Source organism: Lissotriton vulgaris, chromosome 3_2 (assembly GCF_964263255.1).
Source record: "Lissotriton vulgaris chromosome 3_2, aLisVul1.2, whole genome shotgun sequence".
NCBI classification, from domain to species: Eukaryota; Metazoa; Chordata; class Amphibia; order Caudata; family Salamandridae; genus Lissotriton; species Lissotriton vulgaris.
The window spans coordinates 180,977,443-180,995,788 of NC_141690.1; the positions used below are offsets into that span (position 1 = coordinate 180,977,443).

Genomic DNA, 18,346 nt, shown 5'->3' on the forward strand with positions numbered 1-18,346 from the left:
TCTGAGAGGGACACGTGTGACTTCGGCACATTGATGGAGAACCCCAGCTGGTGCAAGAGGTCTGCCGTCGTCTGGAGGTGGCCCGCCTTCAACATCCAGTCGTCGAGGTAGGAGAAGACTGAAACCCCTAACCTGCGCAGATGAGCTGCAACCATCGCCATCACCTTCGTGAACACCCGTGGGGAGCTTGTAAGGCCGAAGGGGAGCACGGTAAACTGAAAGTGCTCGTGGCCTACCGTGAACCGCAGGTAACGCCGGAGGGCCGGCAGGACGGGGATGTGGAAATAAGCGCCCTGAAAGTCCAACGCTACCATCCAGTCTCCTGGGTCCAGGGCAGCTAAGACCTGAGCCAGAGTCAGCATCTTGAACTTCTCCTTCCGGAGGAAGCCATTGACGTTACGTAGGTCCAAGATAGGGCGTAGGCCCCCTTTGCCCTTCTTGGGTACCAGAAAGTAGTGGGAGTAGCAACCATGTCCTACTTCTGGCCCAGGAACGCGCTCGATGGCCCCCCTGGCCAAGAGGGCCGAAACTTCCTCCTGCAGAAGCCGCAAGTGATCCCCCGATACGCGGTGGTGTTGCGGGTGCATGGCTTGAGTGGTCGTCTCGAAGGGTAGGGAGTAGCCCCTCCGGACGATCTGCAGCACCCACCTGTCCGAAGTGACAGTGCGCCAGTGAGAGTGGTGATGGCGAACACTGCCCCCTACTGGCGTCACATGGGCCGAGAAGCACGGACTAGGAGGGTTTAGAGGCGGATGCTGCGGGGAAGATGTGGACTGGCCTCGCCGTTGTCCCCGACGATTTCCACGGCCCCCACCGTGGAAATGGCCGTTATTCTGCGGCGTGTGGCTGGCAGCACGTGTGGGGACGCCCCATCCTTGGCCACGAAAGGAGCGAAAGGCACCTGTCTGCTGGCGCGGGGCCGAGAGGCCCAAGGACTTGGCCGTAGCCCTTGAGTCCTTAAAGCGCTCAAGCGCATGGTCTGCCTTGTCGCCAAAAAGGCGACGGCCATCAAACGGCATGTCCATCAGAGTGTTTTGGACATCTGCCAAAAAGTTGGCAGACCTCAACCAGGCGTGGCGTCTAACCGCCACCGTCTTTGCCATCGCTCTACCTATTGAGTCGGTGGTATCCAGCCCACACCGGATAGAATATTTGGCTGCATCCCGACCCTCCACAAGGGCTTGGCCGAGTTTGGCCCGTACCTCCAACGGACACTCTGGCAGCACTTCCGCAACCGTCTCCCACAGAGAGTGGGTGTAGCGGCCCAAGAGCCATGCGGTGTTGGAAGACCGCAGTCCCAGACTAAGGGAGGAGAAGATCTTTTTTCCGTACTGCTCGTACCTCTTGGATTCCCTGTCCGGCGGAGCCGACGGGAATGCGGTCTGGGAATTGGAGGCCTGGATGACCAGACTCTCGGGGGTGGGGTGGGTGGACAGGAAACATGGGTCGTCCGGGGCCGGGCGGTCGCATCTGGCCACGTGCCTATCTACGGGCGAACCCGTAGCGGGCCTGGACCAAGTGCCCAAAAGAACGTCGGTCAAGGCCTCAAAGGGCAGCAGAGGCTCGGCCGAGCTTGACTGCGGTTTAAGGATCTCAGTGAGGAGGTTAGTCCTCATGGCCGCGACGGGGAGCTCAAGGCCCAAGGCCTTGGCAGCCCTCATCAACACCACACTATAGGTTGCCCCCTCCTCCGAAGCCACGGTAGGAGGGGAGACAAAGCCAGTGTCTGGAGAGGTGTCCAGCCCACTGGCCTCCCAAGATCCCCTGTCCAGTCCTCTCGAGACTGACACTCTCGGGTCAGAGGGTCCTCAGACCCCTCCCAATCCTCCTCATCACCCATCTCCTGATACTCAGGGTTTTCAATCAATGAGGCCGGTTCATAGAAGTGAAAATCTCCAATCGCAGTCGAAAGCGGCGCCCAGCGGCACCGTTCCAACGTCCGCACCGGAGCGAAGGAGGCATCGGGGGCGGCGCCGCCCAAGGACGGCGCCGGAGGCGACACCTGACGGACCGACGCCGGGGGGGTTGTAAGGTCCACCGGCGATGATCCAGATCCCTAAGAAGGTCCAGTGGGGTCCCGCGGCAAAGGGCCCGAAGGCGCCGGGACCGCTTGACCCTGCGGCGCCGGGCCCGTAGGCGCCGGCGGTGTCGGGACTGTGGGGCCCGCGGCGCCGGGCCCGAAGGCGCCGGCGGCGTCTGGGCCGATGCGCCCAACAGAGTCGGGCCCGAAGCCCCCGATCCGCTAGGGGACCCAGACGGGTCCGCTGGGCCCGAAGGCGCCGCGGACCCCGTCGGAGGAGAGAGGGACCTCATGGCTATGAGGAAGCGCTCGATCTCCTCCGGCATCGCGTCTCGCCCAGGGACCGGAGGGTGTGGAGCGGGATGCGACACCCGCGACTCCGAAGGAGCCGCGTGGGCGGTGTCACCCGAACCCACGGCCGCATCGCGCCAGCGTTGGGGGGAGTCAGAAGAGCGATGACGCCTCTTCGACTTCTTGTGCTTCTTACCCGATGACGACTTCGACCCGGAGGAGTGGTGCCGACTCTCGGAATTGTGGTGGCTCCGAGCCCGCGACCTGTCCCTCGACCTCCCGTGGGACCAGGACCTCTCACGGCGTGGGCCCGACTGCTGGAGTTTCGAGTCGCCTGCGGGACCGACCCGCCTGGCTTTCGAAGAGAGGACCCGGCAGTCGGAGCAGGCCTTGTCGACACATAGACAAGTTAGGCACAGGTGGTGAGGATCCGTGACCGACATCGTGCGGTCGCAATCCTCGCAGTGCTTGAAACCAGGCATCCCTACGGCACTGATCGGAGTCGTAAGACTTCGAGAAATGATCGAAAATGATCCAAAAAACGTAGTCAAAAATTGACTAAGGGTTACTGCTTTTTCCAGATCTGCGCTTGCTGGCGCGGAAAAAAGAAGAACTGACGTCAGCACGCAGAGGCGGCGTCTAAGTACTCCGACGAGGTCATCACGGCGTCCACGAAGCCGACGACGGACGCGGAGCCGCAGACGACGCGCAAGGGTACTGCTACGCAAAAGTTTCCGGATCCAGTCTGACGCCTGGGGATATTCTAAGGTAAGGAATCTATCACTAACGTGTCTCTTTCAGATATTATTTATTAATAGCTGTGGATGATTTTCATTAAACACATGTGGCTCTTTTTAAAGAAAGGTTTGGAGACCCCTGGTTTAATCTATTTCTCAAAAATAAGACTTTGTTCAAGCTAGGAAAAATCTCAGACTAAAGAAGGTAATAAAGATATAAATACTCACTGTGAGTGATCGCGTAGTTGATGTTGTTAATGCGTGGGATACGGCTGTGATAACTTTTGAAAGGTTATTTTCCAAGCTAACATCGGTTGCACTTTGAACAATATTAAAACCTCTGTATATTCTGAGAAAAACAAAACAAAAATTTTCAAAGAAAGTCAAAGGAATCTTTTTTAAAAACCTCTATATTACGAAACAAGTATATTTGAATCAGTGCTTACAATAGGTTTATTGCACAAGCGTGCATTCAAACTAATAAAAAAAATACTGCATTTAGTATACCATCACTACATTTTCATAAATATCCAAGTCATCAGGGTCTCCAGCTAGTAGCTGGTGAGACGCAGGTAGCTCAATTGCATCCACAATATATATTGTTTAGTGCGCTCATAATCCGCCTGAAATAATTTCCAACAGTTTGAGGCCTACTCACAAAAAAGTAAAACTACACTAGGATTTTTAGGCCTTGTGTACCAGTCGGCACAAGCCACCTAAAAGCAAAATACCTTTTGTGGGCTTACCAAGACTTACAGTGAGCATACAGCCGGGCAACTGCGCACCATTGGTTGGCTTTATTGTCACTTTAATTTGCTTTCTTAATATTGGATAGGTTGCTTTCTTCTTCTTGTGTTTGTCCCTCCCATAAAGCATATCCTCTTTACTATTCTTTTGACTGGATGACCTGCTCACTTTTAGGGAACTACTGTTTTTCTTTTTGGTGAAGCACTCCACAAAGGTTTTTCAGCTCTCTCGTGGGCTTCTCTCTCTCAAAACTCCACTGAGCTTTGAGTTGCTCTCGAACTCATGTACTTGCCTTGACCCACTTTCACCCCATGTTGCTCTTTCCCTTCTGATCTGCTTTTCTATTCCACCTGCTGAACACTACCCATTGCTTCCTCCTACCTGGTCCTTCATTGCTCTCCCACCCATCATGGTCTTTTCAAATGAATTTATGTTTAACACTTTTTATTTGAGATATTATGCTTACCCATACTCCCACCAACACACCAAGGCTGGCAAGACTCACATTAATAATCATGTATTTAGTAAAAAAAGAAGTAACTCAACATAATATTCCACCTCCCAATCCTAAGTGTCTCCCTCCTCACAAGTTTCGAGCAACTCCTATTGGGAGACTGTATGTTGTATCAGGCGTTTTGCTTTTACACCCCTTACCCACTAGTCCATTCGCATATATCTCTACTCACATTTGTAAGAGTTCTTCTAGAATCAGGTGAAGCACTCTGAAAAATCAGGGACACACCAATTCCCTGCGTTCCTTACATAGGTATCCATCAACAACAACAAGGAGCAAAGAGGCAATTCAGGACCTAGGTCGCCCTCCACTCATAAAGTCACAATAACAGTTATGACCCAGTCCCAAAGGCACTTTTCACTTCAGCTTTTTGGACTAATGTCCCACACGTTGCAATCAATTACAACTAACTCCCCTCTTTTAAGGATTTTGGGGTAGGGGGAACATCAGTATCGTGCCCAACTTAAAAACGCCCAGTCCCTTTGAAAAGACAGTGGCGAAACCGCATACAACAGTGAAAAGAATGTGTGCAAGCGAGATGGCACCACACGGCGCACCGCCAATGGGGAACCTGGCAGGTACTCACTGTGAGAAGGTGGCCTGATATGCAGTGCTCACTATTCTAGTGAACACTATGTATCAGTCCAGCAACCCTTATTGATGATTGGTTGTAAGTCAACCTTATAGACCAGCTATCCTAGTAGCGTGGATACGAGCAGTCTAAGGCTAAAGACTCGAGAGGGCGCGTTAAGCCAGCTGTTTACCACACATATACCCCTTGAATACCAAGTGAAAGGACACCACACAAGTGTTATGAAAATAAACAGTTATTTATTTAAAGATCACAACAGCCCTGTACTCTTTATGAGGACAGGGTACTAAGCACAAACCAAAACTCTTACAAAAATACTTAAGTTAGCACAGTATATACAAATGCCCGAGGGGCACGGAAAACCATATACTCTGAAAGTGGAATGCGAAATTCCTAGCAGGTAAGTACAGTACTAATAGCTTTTGGAATCGCTAGGACTTGACTAGGGAATCGTTAGATTATGTCTAGGAGGCCTAGGGGACTCGGGTGCAGTGTGTGCACTCTCACGCGAGATGCGGGACAAAAGTCTATGGTAGCTAGGAATTAGAAAGTTAGTGTTCTCGGGCGAACCCGACCTGGTAGGGAGAAAACGAAAGTAGATTCTGACCCTTGGATAGTGAGGCTATGCTGGGGCACCGAAATGCCGAAGTTACCTAGCCCAGGGGCTGCAGCTGCATAGGTCTGAAAAGACGTCGGGAATCCTCGTAGACGGACCAGGAGCCGGAAGAAAAGATGCTGGCCGGTGACCAGTGAAGAAAGTTCAGTTGGATCCAAGCCTGGATCTTGAAGATAGATGACACCTGAAAGCAGAGGGGACCAAGTTCGAGACTACTAGCCAGTAGTCAGTGGGCACCAGGAGGGCACCGGATGGTAGCCACCTCGACTAGGTGAGTGGGTGACGCTTGACTCGAAGATCTCACGGACCAGGAGGCGTTGTCGGCGACCAGGATGGAGGATCGAGCTGTCCCACGAAGATAGAAGCTGTCGGCGTCGCTGGACCCAGGATTGGGCAACAAAGCCTTGGCAAATTCAAGCCCACGCGGTGGACCTAAAATGGCGTCTGGAGTGGACCAGGAGGGTCCGGGGTGCCTCTCTTGAAGAAGGAAGCAAAGGCCAGCCTGGAGCAACCAGACCAGCAGTCGTGAAGTCGTTGGGCGTCGTTCAGAGGGCCACAAGCCAGCCGGCTAGTAGCCAAACAACGCGGTGCACAGCAAACAGCAGAAGGGCCCCACGCAGATCGTGGAGATGCAGGGGGGCTGATCTTGGGTGCTGGAGCTGCGCAGGGTCGGGGCTTCTCGGACCCCAAAGCACTCACCAGTGGAGGACACGGTGGGCTTGCAGTAAAGATGTCGTGCAGTCTTGGCGATCGTCGGTCCCTTGAGGTCTCGTCGCACTCACGGTTCTCAGCTGGGCTGTAGAGGTGAGTAGAGGTCAGAGGTGCCAGGGAAGCCGGGTCTCGTCGAGCTGGGTCGTCGGATTCGTGATGAAGGACTTGCAGCAGACCGCAGTGTTCTTTAGGATGGTGCCTGCGGATGCAGGGTGACTACTCCTTAGCCACAAGGGAGAATCTTGAAGAAGAAATCGTGAAGTCCTTTCGAAGAAAGTGGTATCTTGATTCCAAAGATGATCTAATTTTAACAGGGGGCCCGCTCCCATCTTTATACTAAAAAAGGGGGCTGACCCGGTGACTAGGTCCTGCCTATGGGTGGGACTAGGTGGGGGGTGGTTACACCCCTCAGCCATGCCGGACTTCCCCAGGCCAGGGGCTGGTGTGCCCCTGGAACTGGTTCAGACCGGCCTATGCGTAGTGAGCACCGGGGTGCCACTCAGCAGTCACCTTCCTGTAAAGCCCTGCCTACCCAGGATACACAAAACCATGTCTGGGACGGTGCTAGCACCGCCCCTGACAGGAAACCCTTTGTCCAGGCTCCCCTCACTGGAAGGACTCCCAGCTGCAGGGGGTCAGACTCGTGTCTGTGGTGGCAGCATCCATTTTGTGGAGCTGAGGCTTCAGTTAACTTTAACCGGGGTTCACAGTTACATACATGTCGTGTCCCTCTAGAAGGGTGGAATGCTAACCCCGTCGCCAGAATTGGCGAGGGGTTAGTATTCCAATTCGTATGACACCTTACTCGACATGTTTTGATAAAGCAATACCAAAGATAGCATTTAACCGCGAGGATTATAATGCACTTAAGAGTATATGGTATGCGATATCATGGAACAGCTATTAGGACTTGATTCCGCAAGCTGCAGACAGGCTCAGCTCATGCCAGAGCACCATCTCACACGATTCCAAGCACTCTGCCTTCAGGATTGTCAAGGCCTGCCATAGGAGTGACTGATAGGAATCTGTGTGTCCATTTTAGGGTTAGGTATAGGTATACTACACCTACAGCAAAGGGTGATTACACGACTTTGCCCCAGCTGTCATGCAGCCAGTTGTGTCAAATTTAGGAGGCCAGCCAGGGGTGGCATAATACATGCTGCAGCCCCTGGCAGCCCTGGGTACACCTATGCCCTGAGTTACAGGGTCTGATAAGGTGGCCCAGTACCAATTGGAAATGTACCTAGGGTACATGGAATCCATTTTAAAGAGAGAGCAGTAGGCCTGGGGTCCTGATTGGCAGGGTCCCAGGTCGACTATGTCCAAAACCAGCTAAAACACAGGGCAAAAAGTTGGGGGCAACCATAGTCAGGATGTACCTTCCTACACAACCCCCCCCCAAACGAAAGGAGATAAGGCTATCCTTGTCCAGGTAAGCCTCTATTACCTAAGTGGCCATATAAGGAAGGACCAGCTCTGGCTTGGTTTCCCCCTGTGTCATGGTCCACTAGGCAACCCCTCACCCTAAGGGTATCTGAGGGTCTCCACCATAGGGAATCTCTGTCTCTGGTGTGTCTTGGGAAAGAAGAAGGCTGATGCTGGGATGGAGTACTGAAGTGAGGCTCCTCTACCTTTGGGCTCAACTTCCTCCAATCACCATTCATCATGTGTGCCTTTCTTTCTTTAGCTGAGATGCACTGAGCTCTCAGGGTCAGCCTCTGGCTACCTAAAGCTGGAGGCTGAGTCCCTCTGTTTGGCTTACTGGAGGGACAGGTCAGGTCTGGGGTTTTTAGGCCCCATGTTTGGCTGTGCCCAACAGTGTCCAGCTGTGGGAGTTCCCTAACTACTTTTAAGGGGGATCCCTCAGGAGTCTGTTCTATTTTCACTTGGCTAGGTTTACCAGCTTCAGTGATCCTAATCTGCTGATTAGGGGGTTCTTTTGGACAGGGGGCCCTTTGGGGTCCACCACTGGCCTCCCTGGTCTCTTCAGCCCTGGGCTGACTGAGGCAGGGTAGAGAGGTGCAGGTTACCTGCTCCAGACTGGGTCCCACCTGGGAAGGGTCCACTGCCATCAGGGGTTCTGCCAGGCTAGGCCTGACTACCTCTGGGGCAGTTCCTTCAACAGGGGTAGAGTCAGTTCCCTGAGGAGGCTGGCTCTCACCTAGTGTCTGGGAGGGGGAAGACTCTTCTTCCTCCTCAATGCTCTCTGTTTGAGTGGAGTGATCCATTGTTTCAGGCTTCACAACCTCACTATCTGTCTGAGTAGAGGCTGAGACCATTTCAACCTTGCCAACCTTTTCAGGAGGGCACTCAGTCTGTGTTTGGGCTGTGACTGTCACAGCCCTCCTATCCTGTTCTGAAAAGTCTGTCTGAGCCTGGGCAGTGGCTACCACTGCCCTTCCAACCTTTTCAGGGAGGAATGGTGCTTGGACTGGGGCTGTAGCTATTACTGCCCCACTAACCTGTCTGGATAGGCCTATCATTCTGGAATGAGTTTCTTGTTCCACCTCAGCCCATGCTGAGAGTTCCAGGTCATTCCCCAGTAAGCAATCTACAGGTAGGTTATCTGTCACTGCCACTCTCATGGGCCCTGTGACATTACCCCAGCTGAGCTTGACTACTGCCATGGGATGCCTTCTTTTCATTCCATGAATGTCTGTCACCTGATAAGTAAAACCAGGGGTCAGTTGAGCAGAGGGGACCAGATGGTCACTCACCATGGTGAGGCTGGCCCCTGTGTCTCTGAATGCCTCAACTTTCTGACCATTCACTAAAACTTCTTGTCTATACTTTCCCAAAATGTGGGGTCCAGTAGTGAAGTTGGCAAACCCCATGCCAGTCTCACAGACAAGAGTGTGGTCAGGGAACCTGGCTAGGCCATAGTCCTCCTGATGGCCCAAAGTAATGCCCACCACATTCTTGGGGGCACTCCCACCACCTGGGGGATTACCACTAGTGGTAACAGGAGGTTTAGGAGTATTACCTGGGGGTGTATTTCCCTTATTACCATTTTTAGGGCAACTGGCATCACTTTTGTAATGACCCACCTGTTTACAGGTATGGCAATAAGGTTTCTTCTGTTCTGAAGGAGTGTTCTGGGACCCACCACCCTTGTTGGAATTTTGGGGCCCTTGGGAAGTCTTCTCTGTGGATTTATCCCCACCCTTCTCTTGAGGCTTGGTTGATTCCTTTTTCTGGTCACCACCCTGGTTTTTAGGCCTAACCCTGGTTCTGACCCATTTGTCTGCCCTCTTACCCAATTCCTGTGGAGAGGTCAACTCAGAGTCTACCAGGTGCTGATGTAATAGCTGGTTCTGACAATTATTTAAGATTTGCTCCCTCATAATTAGATTATACAATCCTTTAAAATCAGTAACCTTACTACCCAGTAGCCAGCCTTCAAAAGCCTTAGTGGCACAATCAACAAAGTCAGTCCAATCTTGAGACTGAGTTTTCTGGGTGTCTCTGAACAGCATCCTGTATTGTTCAGTGGTTAAACCAAACCCATCAACCAGTACATTCTTCAAGACTTGGTAATTGTTAGCATCCTCCACCCTTGTGGTGAGGAGCTTATCTCTACCTTTACCATCAAAGGAGAGCCACAAGATAGCTGCCCACTGACTTTGGGGAACACCCTGCACAGTGCAGGCTCTCTCCAAAGCAGTAATCCATTTGTGGATGTCATCCCCTTCCCTAAAGGGGGGCACTATCTTATTCAGGTGCTTTTTATCAAAACTCCTTTCCCTATTGCTAGGTTTATTGCTGCCACCAGTGGGAACTAGCCCACATAATTCTTGCTCTCTAGCAAGGGCAAGTCTCTCTTTGGCCAGGGCAAGTTCTTCCCTTTCAATCCTCAGTTTGACTGCCCTTTCTTCAGCTTCATACACTCTCCTCTTAGGGGAAGACATTCCTCTGTGAGAAGAGTTGAGAGAGCCATTGGTTCGAAAGGATCTGCTAGAGCCTCTTGATAGAGACCTAACTCGTCCATTCCCAATGTTAAGCTGACCTGAGAGTGGGCCCAGGAGTCCCCCAGTACCAAGCTCATGTCTGCTTAAGTTGGACCTGCTTAGTCTACTGACTTCTAGCTGTCCCTTATCTGCCTCATCCCCAGACAACTCATCCTCCTCCTCAGCATCATCTGCCTCATGGAGGGGATGGATATCAAAGGGACCCTGTAAGGAGGGCATACTTCCTTCTGGATTAGAAGGGTCTGGGTTACCAGCCCTACTGGCATCATAGGCCTCTAAGAGACCAATCAGAAAGGAAGTGGTGGGGTTAGACCCCTGTTTTAGTTTCCTGAGAGTACACACTTGTCTCATCTCATGGAAGCTAAGAGCAGTATATTTTGAAGGGATGACCTGTGGAGGGTCAACTGACACAAGGGGAGACTCAGTGTTTCCTCCTGTGACCGACATACTGCTTCTAGTGTGGTGTAAGTGATGCACCTACCTACACTATGTGTTACCTACTGGTCCCTTGCTAGAGTTGTAGCCAAGGTGTGCTAAGCCTTGAGGAGCTACAACAGCTGGTTCAGTAGAACTCAGAGTATTCTAAGCTTTAGTTATATGTACCTAACAGTACTTATGTGATCTTTCAACAAGATATTCTTAGGATACGTGTGGTAAAACAACAGCAAGCTCAAATCCCAACCGCTGCTCACCAATGTGAGAAGGTGGCCTGATATGCAGTGCTCACTATTCTAGTGAACACTATGTATCAGTCCAGCAACCCTTATTGATGATTGGTTGTAAGTCAACCTTATAGACCAGCTATCCTAGTAGCGTGGATACGAGCAGTCTAAGGCTAAAGACTCGAGAGGGCGCGTTAAGCCAGCTGTTTACCACACATATACCCCTTGAATACCAAGTGAAAGGACACCACACAAGTGTTATGAAAATAAACAGTTATTTATTTAAAGATCACAACAGCCCTGTACTCTTTATGAGGACAGGGTACTAAGCACAAACCAAAACTCTTACAAAAATACTTAAGTTAGCACAGTATATACAAATGCCCGAGGGGCACGGAAAACCATATACTCTGAAAGTGGAATGCGAAATTCCTAGCAGGTAAGTACAGTACTAATAGCTTTTGGAATCGCTAGGACTTGACTAGGGAATCGTTAGATTATGTCTAGGAGGCCTAGGGGACTCGGGTGCAGTGTGTGCACTCTCACGCGAGATGCGGGACAAAAGTCTATGGTAGCTAGGAATTAGAAAGTTAGTGTTCTCGGGCGAACCCGACCTGGTAGGGAGAAAACGAAAGTAGATTCTGACCCTTGGATAGTGAGGCTATGCTGGGGCACCGAAATGCCGAAGTTACCTAGCCCAGGGGCTGCAGCTGCATAGGTCTGAAAAGACGTCGGGAATCCTCGTAGACGGACCAGGAGCCGGAAGAAAAGATGCTGGCCGGTGACCAGTGAAGAAAGTTCAGTTGGATCCAAGCCTGGATCTTGAAGATAGATGACACCTGAAAGCAGAGGGGACCAAGTTCGAGACTACTAGCCAGTAGTCAGTGGGCACCAGGAGGGCACCGGATGGTAGCCACCTCGACTAGGTGAGTGGGTGACGCTTGACTCGAAGATCTCACGGACCAGGAGGCGTTGTCGGCGACCAGGATGGAGGATCGAGCTGTCCCACGAAGATAGAAGCTGTCGGCGTCGCTGGACCCAGGATTGGGCAACAAAGCCTTGGCAAATTCAAGCCCACGCGGTGGACCTAAAATGGCGTCTGGAGTGGACCAGGAGGGTCCGGGGTGCCTCTCTTGAAGAAGGAAGCAAAGGCCAGCCTGGAGCAACCAGACCAGCAGTCGTGAAGTCGTTGGGCGTCGTTCAGAGGGCCACAAGCCAGCCGGCTAGTAGCCAAACAACGCGGTGCACAGCAAACAGCAGAAGGGCCCCACGCAGATCGTGGAGATGCAGGGGGGCTGATCTTGGGTGCTGGAGCTGCGCAGGGTCGGGGCTTCTCGGACCCCAAAGCACTCACCAGTGGAGGACACGGTGGGCTTGCAGTAAAGATGTCGTGCAGTCTTGGCGATCGTCGGTCCCTTGAGGTCTCGTCGCACTCACGGTTCTCAGCTGGGCTGTAGAGGTGAGTAGAGGTCAGAGGTGCCAGGGAAGCCGGGTCTCGTCGAGCTGGGTCGTCGGATTCGTGATGAAGGACTTGCAGCAGACCGCAGTGTTCTTTAGGATGGTGCCTGCGGATGCAGGGTGACTACTCCTTAGCCACAAGGGAGAATCTTGAAGAAGAAATCGTGAAGTCCTTTCGAAGAAAGTGGTATCTTGATTCCAAAGATGATCTAATTTTAACAGGGGGCCCGCTCCCATCTTTATACTAAAAAAGGGGGCTGACCCGGTGACTAGGTCCTGCCTATGGGTGGGACTAGGTGGGGGGTGGTTACACCCCTCAGCCATGCCGGACTTCCCCAGGCCAGGGGCTGGTGTGCCCCTGGAACTGGTTCAGACCGGCCTATGCGTAGTGAGCACCGGGGTGCCACTCAGCAGTCACCTTCCTGTAAAGCCCTGCCTACCCAGGATACACAAAACCATGTCTGGGACGGTGCTAGCACCGCCCCTGACAGGAAACCCTTTGTCCAGGCTCCCCTCACTGGAAGGACTCCCAGCTGCAGGGGGTCAGACTCGTGTCTGTGGTGGCAGCATCCATTTTGTGGAGCTGAGGCTTCAGTTAACTTTAACCGGGGTTCACAGTTACATACATGTCGTGTCCCTCTAGAAGGGTGGAATGCTAACCCCGTCGCCAGAATTGGCGAGGGGTTAGTATTCCAATTCGTATGACACCTTACTCGACATGTTTTGATAAAGCAATACCAAAGATAGCATTTAACCGCGAGGATTATAATGCACTTAAGAGTATATGGTATGCGATATCATGGAACAGCTATTAGGACTTGATTCCGCAAGCTGCAGACAGGCTCAGCTCATGCCAGAGCACCATCTCACACGATTCCAAGCACTCTGCCTTCAGGATTGTCAAGGCCTGCCATAGGAGTGACTGATAGGAATCTGTGTGTCCATTTTAGGGTTAGGTATAGGTATACTACACCTACAGCAAAGGGTGATTACACGACTTTGCCCCAGCTGTCATGCAGCCAGTTGTGTCAAATTTAGGAGGCCAGCCAGGGGTGGCATAATACATGCTGCAGCCCCTGGCAGCCCTGGGTACACCTATGCCCTGAGTTACAGGGTCTGATAAGGTGGCCCAGTACCAATTGGAAATGTACCTAGGGTACATGGAATCCATTTTAAAGAGAGAGCAGTAGGCCTGGGGTCCTGATTGGCAGGGTCCCAGGTCGACTATGTCCAAAACCAGCTAAAACACAGGGCAAAAAGTTGGGGGCAACCATAGTCAGGATGTACCTTCCTACACTCACCAGGATTGCCCTGTTGTCATCATTGGTACCATCAAGCTTAAATGAAAAAGTGTCCAAATGAAACAAACAAGTGTTTGTGAGAATAGTGCAGTAGAAAAACACAGACAACACACACTAGTGTAACACAACATAAAAAGTAAAAAATATACAAAAAGCACGGACACATACATTTTATTCTAGTTCTTTCGTGCTGATTGCATAAGTTAAAAGAGTCAATATGGCTACTGCTTATACAGCCATATTCTACTTGCCAACATGTTTCATTGCCATAGCATTTTCTGGCAATTTCTTCAGGTTCCCCATTGGTGGTGCGCCCATGAGGTGCCATCTCCCTTGCACACATTTTTTTCACTGTTGTATACGTTTTCACAACTGTCTTTTCAAAGGGACGGGCGTTTTTAAGTTGGGCACGATACTGATGTTCCCCCTACCCCAAAATCCTTAAAAGAGGGGAGTTCGTTGTAATTGATTGCAACGTGTGGGACATTAGTCCAAAAAGCTGAAGTGAAAAGTGCCTTTTGGACTAGGTAATAACTGTTATTGTGGCCCGACATAGGTAAGCCAGCACAGGTCTCCAATCTACTCCATATGCCTTTTGAGCCAAGTCAGTTTTTCCATGACAGGAATTACCATATATTGTAAATCGAGGCCTGCCAAAGTGGAATGTTTTCTGTTGACATGACAGGACCACCTGTAGTTATGGTAATAAGTGCAGCATTCCCTACTACCCTAACTATTTTTTTTGCCTCTGAGTGTCTCCAGTGATCTTTCTTTCCCCTTTATATGGTGCCCTCAGTCCTATTTATTCCTGGGTCTCTGGAATTTTCGCTTGATAGATTTCTTCGAATAACCCTCAGAACAGTCTTCCAATATATGATAAATTTACTGCAAACCCATATGATAGGAGTTACAGTCCCAGCTTCAGTGCAGCCCCTTCAACAGCCTGTCCCTGCACTGCATCACATTCATGCATCTTGGTTATGGTTGGGTACCAGCACAATGCAATCTTTCAGAACATTTCTCTCCCTTTTGCACATCACATAGTTGTGTGTGTTCATCTATATACGTTTTGCCATTCCTTCTCTGTGTATGGTTTTCCTGCTTTTTCCGGGCCACTGATTGCTCTACCTGGTGGCCATCAATCAGAAATTTAAATAAGGAAGATAGAAGGTGCTTCTCATGGTTCAAAAACCACTCTCCAGTTTTCAAGGAATCTGCGGCTAGGCAGTCTCTCCCAGATAAGGCATTATCCAAGGTAAGTACATTGTTCATTTGATAGACAGTTCTAGCTGCATATTCTTGCCCTTAGAATAGATACCAAAGCAATACTTCCCCGGAGGAGGGTCTGCAAAATGATTTCACAATTGAGAGTCCTGCAGGACCGAGCGGGTGAAGGGGCCTGTCCCTATGGACCGGACTGTCCAGTTGATTTTAATATGTGTTTTTATACGTGGGTTGCTCTTTTAATAACTGCACATTAAGTTTTACTGTGTTATTTATGTTATGTTATTTTATGTTATGTTATATGTTGTCTTATATAGCGCACGGCTACTCAAAAAGAGTGTCCCGGCGCTTTTATTGAGAACCTGTAGCAGAAAGACACAACACAGTGATATAAAAGCAAATCAAAAGAAACAAAAAACAGGGTAAAAAGCCAGGTTTTAAGGCCCTTCCTAAAGGTAAGCAGATTAGTGGCACCACGTAACGCCAAAGGCAAAGTGTTCCACAACTGTGGTGCCAGCAGCCTAAAGGAGCGGCCTCCAATGCGGGCCCTTTTTACTCGCGGGACCACCGCAAGAAACAAAGATTCAGATCTTAGAGATCGAGCCGGGTGGTAGAAGGCGAGTCTCCTTTGGAGATACTTTGCTCCCACAGCATGAAGAGCCTTGTAGGCCAAGGTCAAGGTCTTGAAATCTATCCGCTTCCGGAGAGGCAGCCAATGGAGCGACTGTAAAAGGCCAGCAGCACTGGCTCGCCTATTTAGGCCATAAATGGCCCTCGCGGCCGAGTTCTGGACGACTTGCAGCCGCTGCAATAGATATTCCGGCAAGCCCAAATAGAGGACGTTGGAATAATCCAGTCTTGAGCCAATCAAGGCCTGCACTGTCATCTTCCTATGCTCCTCTGAAAGTAGAGGCAGGAACTTCCGAAGCATCTTGAGGAGACCAAAACATGTTCCCGTTAAACCAAGGATCTGCGATCTCAACGTCAGACCCTTATCCATCATTACCCCCAAGTTCTTGGCCAACTGGGACGAACAAGACGGGGAGAACATATTGACAGGCCACCATGCCTGCCAATCCGGATCCGATGGACAGCCGAAGAAGAGTACCTCAGATTTATCTGAGTTGCACTTGAGGCTGTTCAGCTGGAACCATTTAAAAACAGCCCCAAGGCATTCCCGGATACTCTCTCCATCAAAATCTCCTCCTTTCTTGCACGAAAAGAGGAGCTGGGTGTCATCGGCATAAGATACGATCTGGGCCCCAAAAGACTCCGCCAATGCCACCAAAGGGGTCATAAAGATGTTAAAAAGAGTCGGGCTCAACACAGAACCCTGCGGAACTCCGACTCCCTGAGGCGGCATCACGGCCGAGCTAGGTGAGGCCCAGACCGTTTGTCGACGACCAGCCAGAAATGATCTAAACCAGCTGAGCACCGTCCCCCTCAGACCGATCTCATAGAGTCTGGCGAGAAGACCCTCATGGGGGAAGGTGTCAAAGGCCGCTGACAGATCCAACATGACAAGCATGGCTTTGCCCCCCCCGAGTCAAGTACCTCTTTTATGGCTTCAGACACCTCCAAGAGCGCCGTCTCGGTGCTTAGGTTGGGGCGGAAGCCAGATTGAGTAGCGTGCAGTACATTATGAGATTCTAAAAAGTTAGAAAGCACCATATGCACATGCTTCTCCAGAATCTTCGTAAGCGCGGGAAGGAGAGAAAAAGGCCTGTAATTGGCCGGGACTTCCGGATAAAGACCAGACTTCTTAAGCAAAGGAATGACCATTGCCTGCTTCTAGGCCTGCGGGACCACTCCCTGACTCAGAGAGAGGTTCAAGAGTGGGTTCGCCAGCGGATTTATAACTTCCGCCATTTTTGCCAAGAATTTGGCCGGGCATGGGTCAAGAGGCGAACCAGATTTGAGATTGCCCATAAGTGCCAATAAAGCAGGGGCTGAGATAGATGGAAAAGCGGCCATAACTGGACCCAAAGGGGCCATTATTTATCCTGTGCTTTTATGGTTGTTTCTGCTTGAAGAACCGAATAAAGATTTTGACTATGACTGTCCAGGCAGAAGTGCTTAGTAAACATGTGCAGAGATAACTACGTTGCTCCCTGGGAGATGTCTAGGACCGGAACATCATGTGCTAATGCAGTGGTCTCAGCCTTGGCTCTCAGGGGGTTGCTTCGTGGCTATTGCATAGCAGATATTGATACGGAGCACAATCCAGCAATATGGACCATTTCTTTACCGCCTTCCCTTTCTGGGCTTCGACATACCCAATGGAAACTTGATCATCCATCCAAATCTCTTTAGTACGGTCAAAGCAATGCTCTTTTTGGGTCCAGTCGGTGGAGTTGCTCCTCTTCCTTACAAGGATGAGGTGGAGCGTAAAAGGTAGGCAGAGTGATAGACTGGTCTACGCGAAAGACAGTGACAACTTTCAGTAGTAATGGGAAGGACCAACTTGTCCGGAAAGATGCCGAGGCGTGGGGGGTGCTGCTCACTGACCCTCTGGGCAGATGTTATTGCCACTGGAAAGGCTGTCTTGATAGAAAGGAACCTGGTATGACAGTTGTGTAGAGGCTCAAAAGGAGCACACTTCAGAAAAGTCAGAACTAAATTTAGGTCCCAGTGAGGCACAATGAAGGGAGATGGTGGAACAAGTGCTGGAGACCTTTTAGAAACCTATGCATAATAAGGGACTTGAAAATTGATGACTGATCTGGCAACCGCAGAAATGCCGAAATGGCAGAAATATGGATTTTTAAAGTGCCCAAAGCAGAGTGTTGCAGGGCAACAGAAGGACTTGAGAAAGGGGGGAAGAAACTGAGTTAACCTGTTTTTCTGCACACCATGCCACAAACTTGCCCCAATGGACGACGCATGCCGTCTTGGTGGAAGGACGACTGGCTGCCAAGATGACATTGTAGACTTCGGGCGGAATGTTGAAAGCTTTCAATTGTAGCCACTCAATCTCCACGTATGAAGGCAGAGCACTGACAGATTCGGGTGGAGAACCCTCCCCTGCTGCTACAACAGAAGATCATCCAAAGGGGATAACCTGACAGGAGGATCAAAGGCCATGCTCAACAGCTCAAGGGATGACTTGGACCTGGGCAGAAAGTTGTACAGGAAGCCTGAGCTCCACTGGAGACAAAAAACATTTGAGTGAGAGCAGACTTGGAAACGCCAGCGTGCAGAACTACTGACATTTGGCACTCTTGTCGTCTGCAAGCAGATCCAATCAAAGTTCTCCCCACTGCTGAAAGAGATCTTGCACCACTTCCGGTTGGAGATGCCACTCGTAATCCGCTATGCATCTTCAGCTGAGTTTGTCTGCTCTGGCATTCAGAGAACCTGCCAGGTGTTGAACCACCAAGGAAATGCATTGTCATTCCAGCCCTTTCCAGAGATGCAGGGCTTCTTGACAGAGTCTACGACCCCACTCTGCCCTGTTTGTTGCAGTAACACTTGGCGGTGGTGTTATCCGTCAAAATCTGCACTA

General features: G+C 50.8%; 1 protein-coding gene across 2 annotated transcripts in view; it reads right to left on the reverse strand.

Moving 5' to 3' along the window:
- The window catches only part of HTT (huntingtin), a 2,178,328-nt gene that overhangs the window by 1,596,946 nt on the left and 563,036 nt on the right, over positions 1–18,346 (reverse strand). For both annotated transcript variants that reach the window (XM_086964158.1, XM_086964157.1), the window contains one exon: positions 3,277–3,397. In XM_086964158.1, the coding sequence (XP_086820284.1) occupies positions 3,277–3,397 (121 nt within the window). The remainder of the gene's footprint in view (positions 1–3,276; positions 3,398–18,346) is intronic.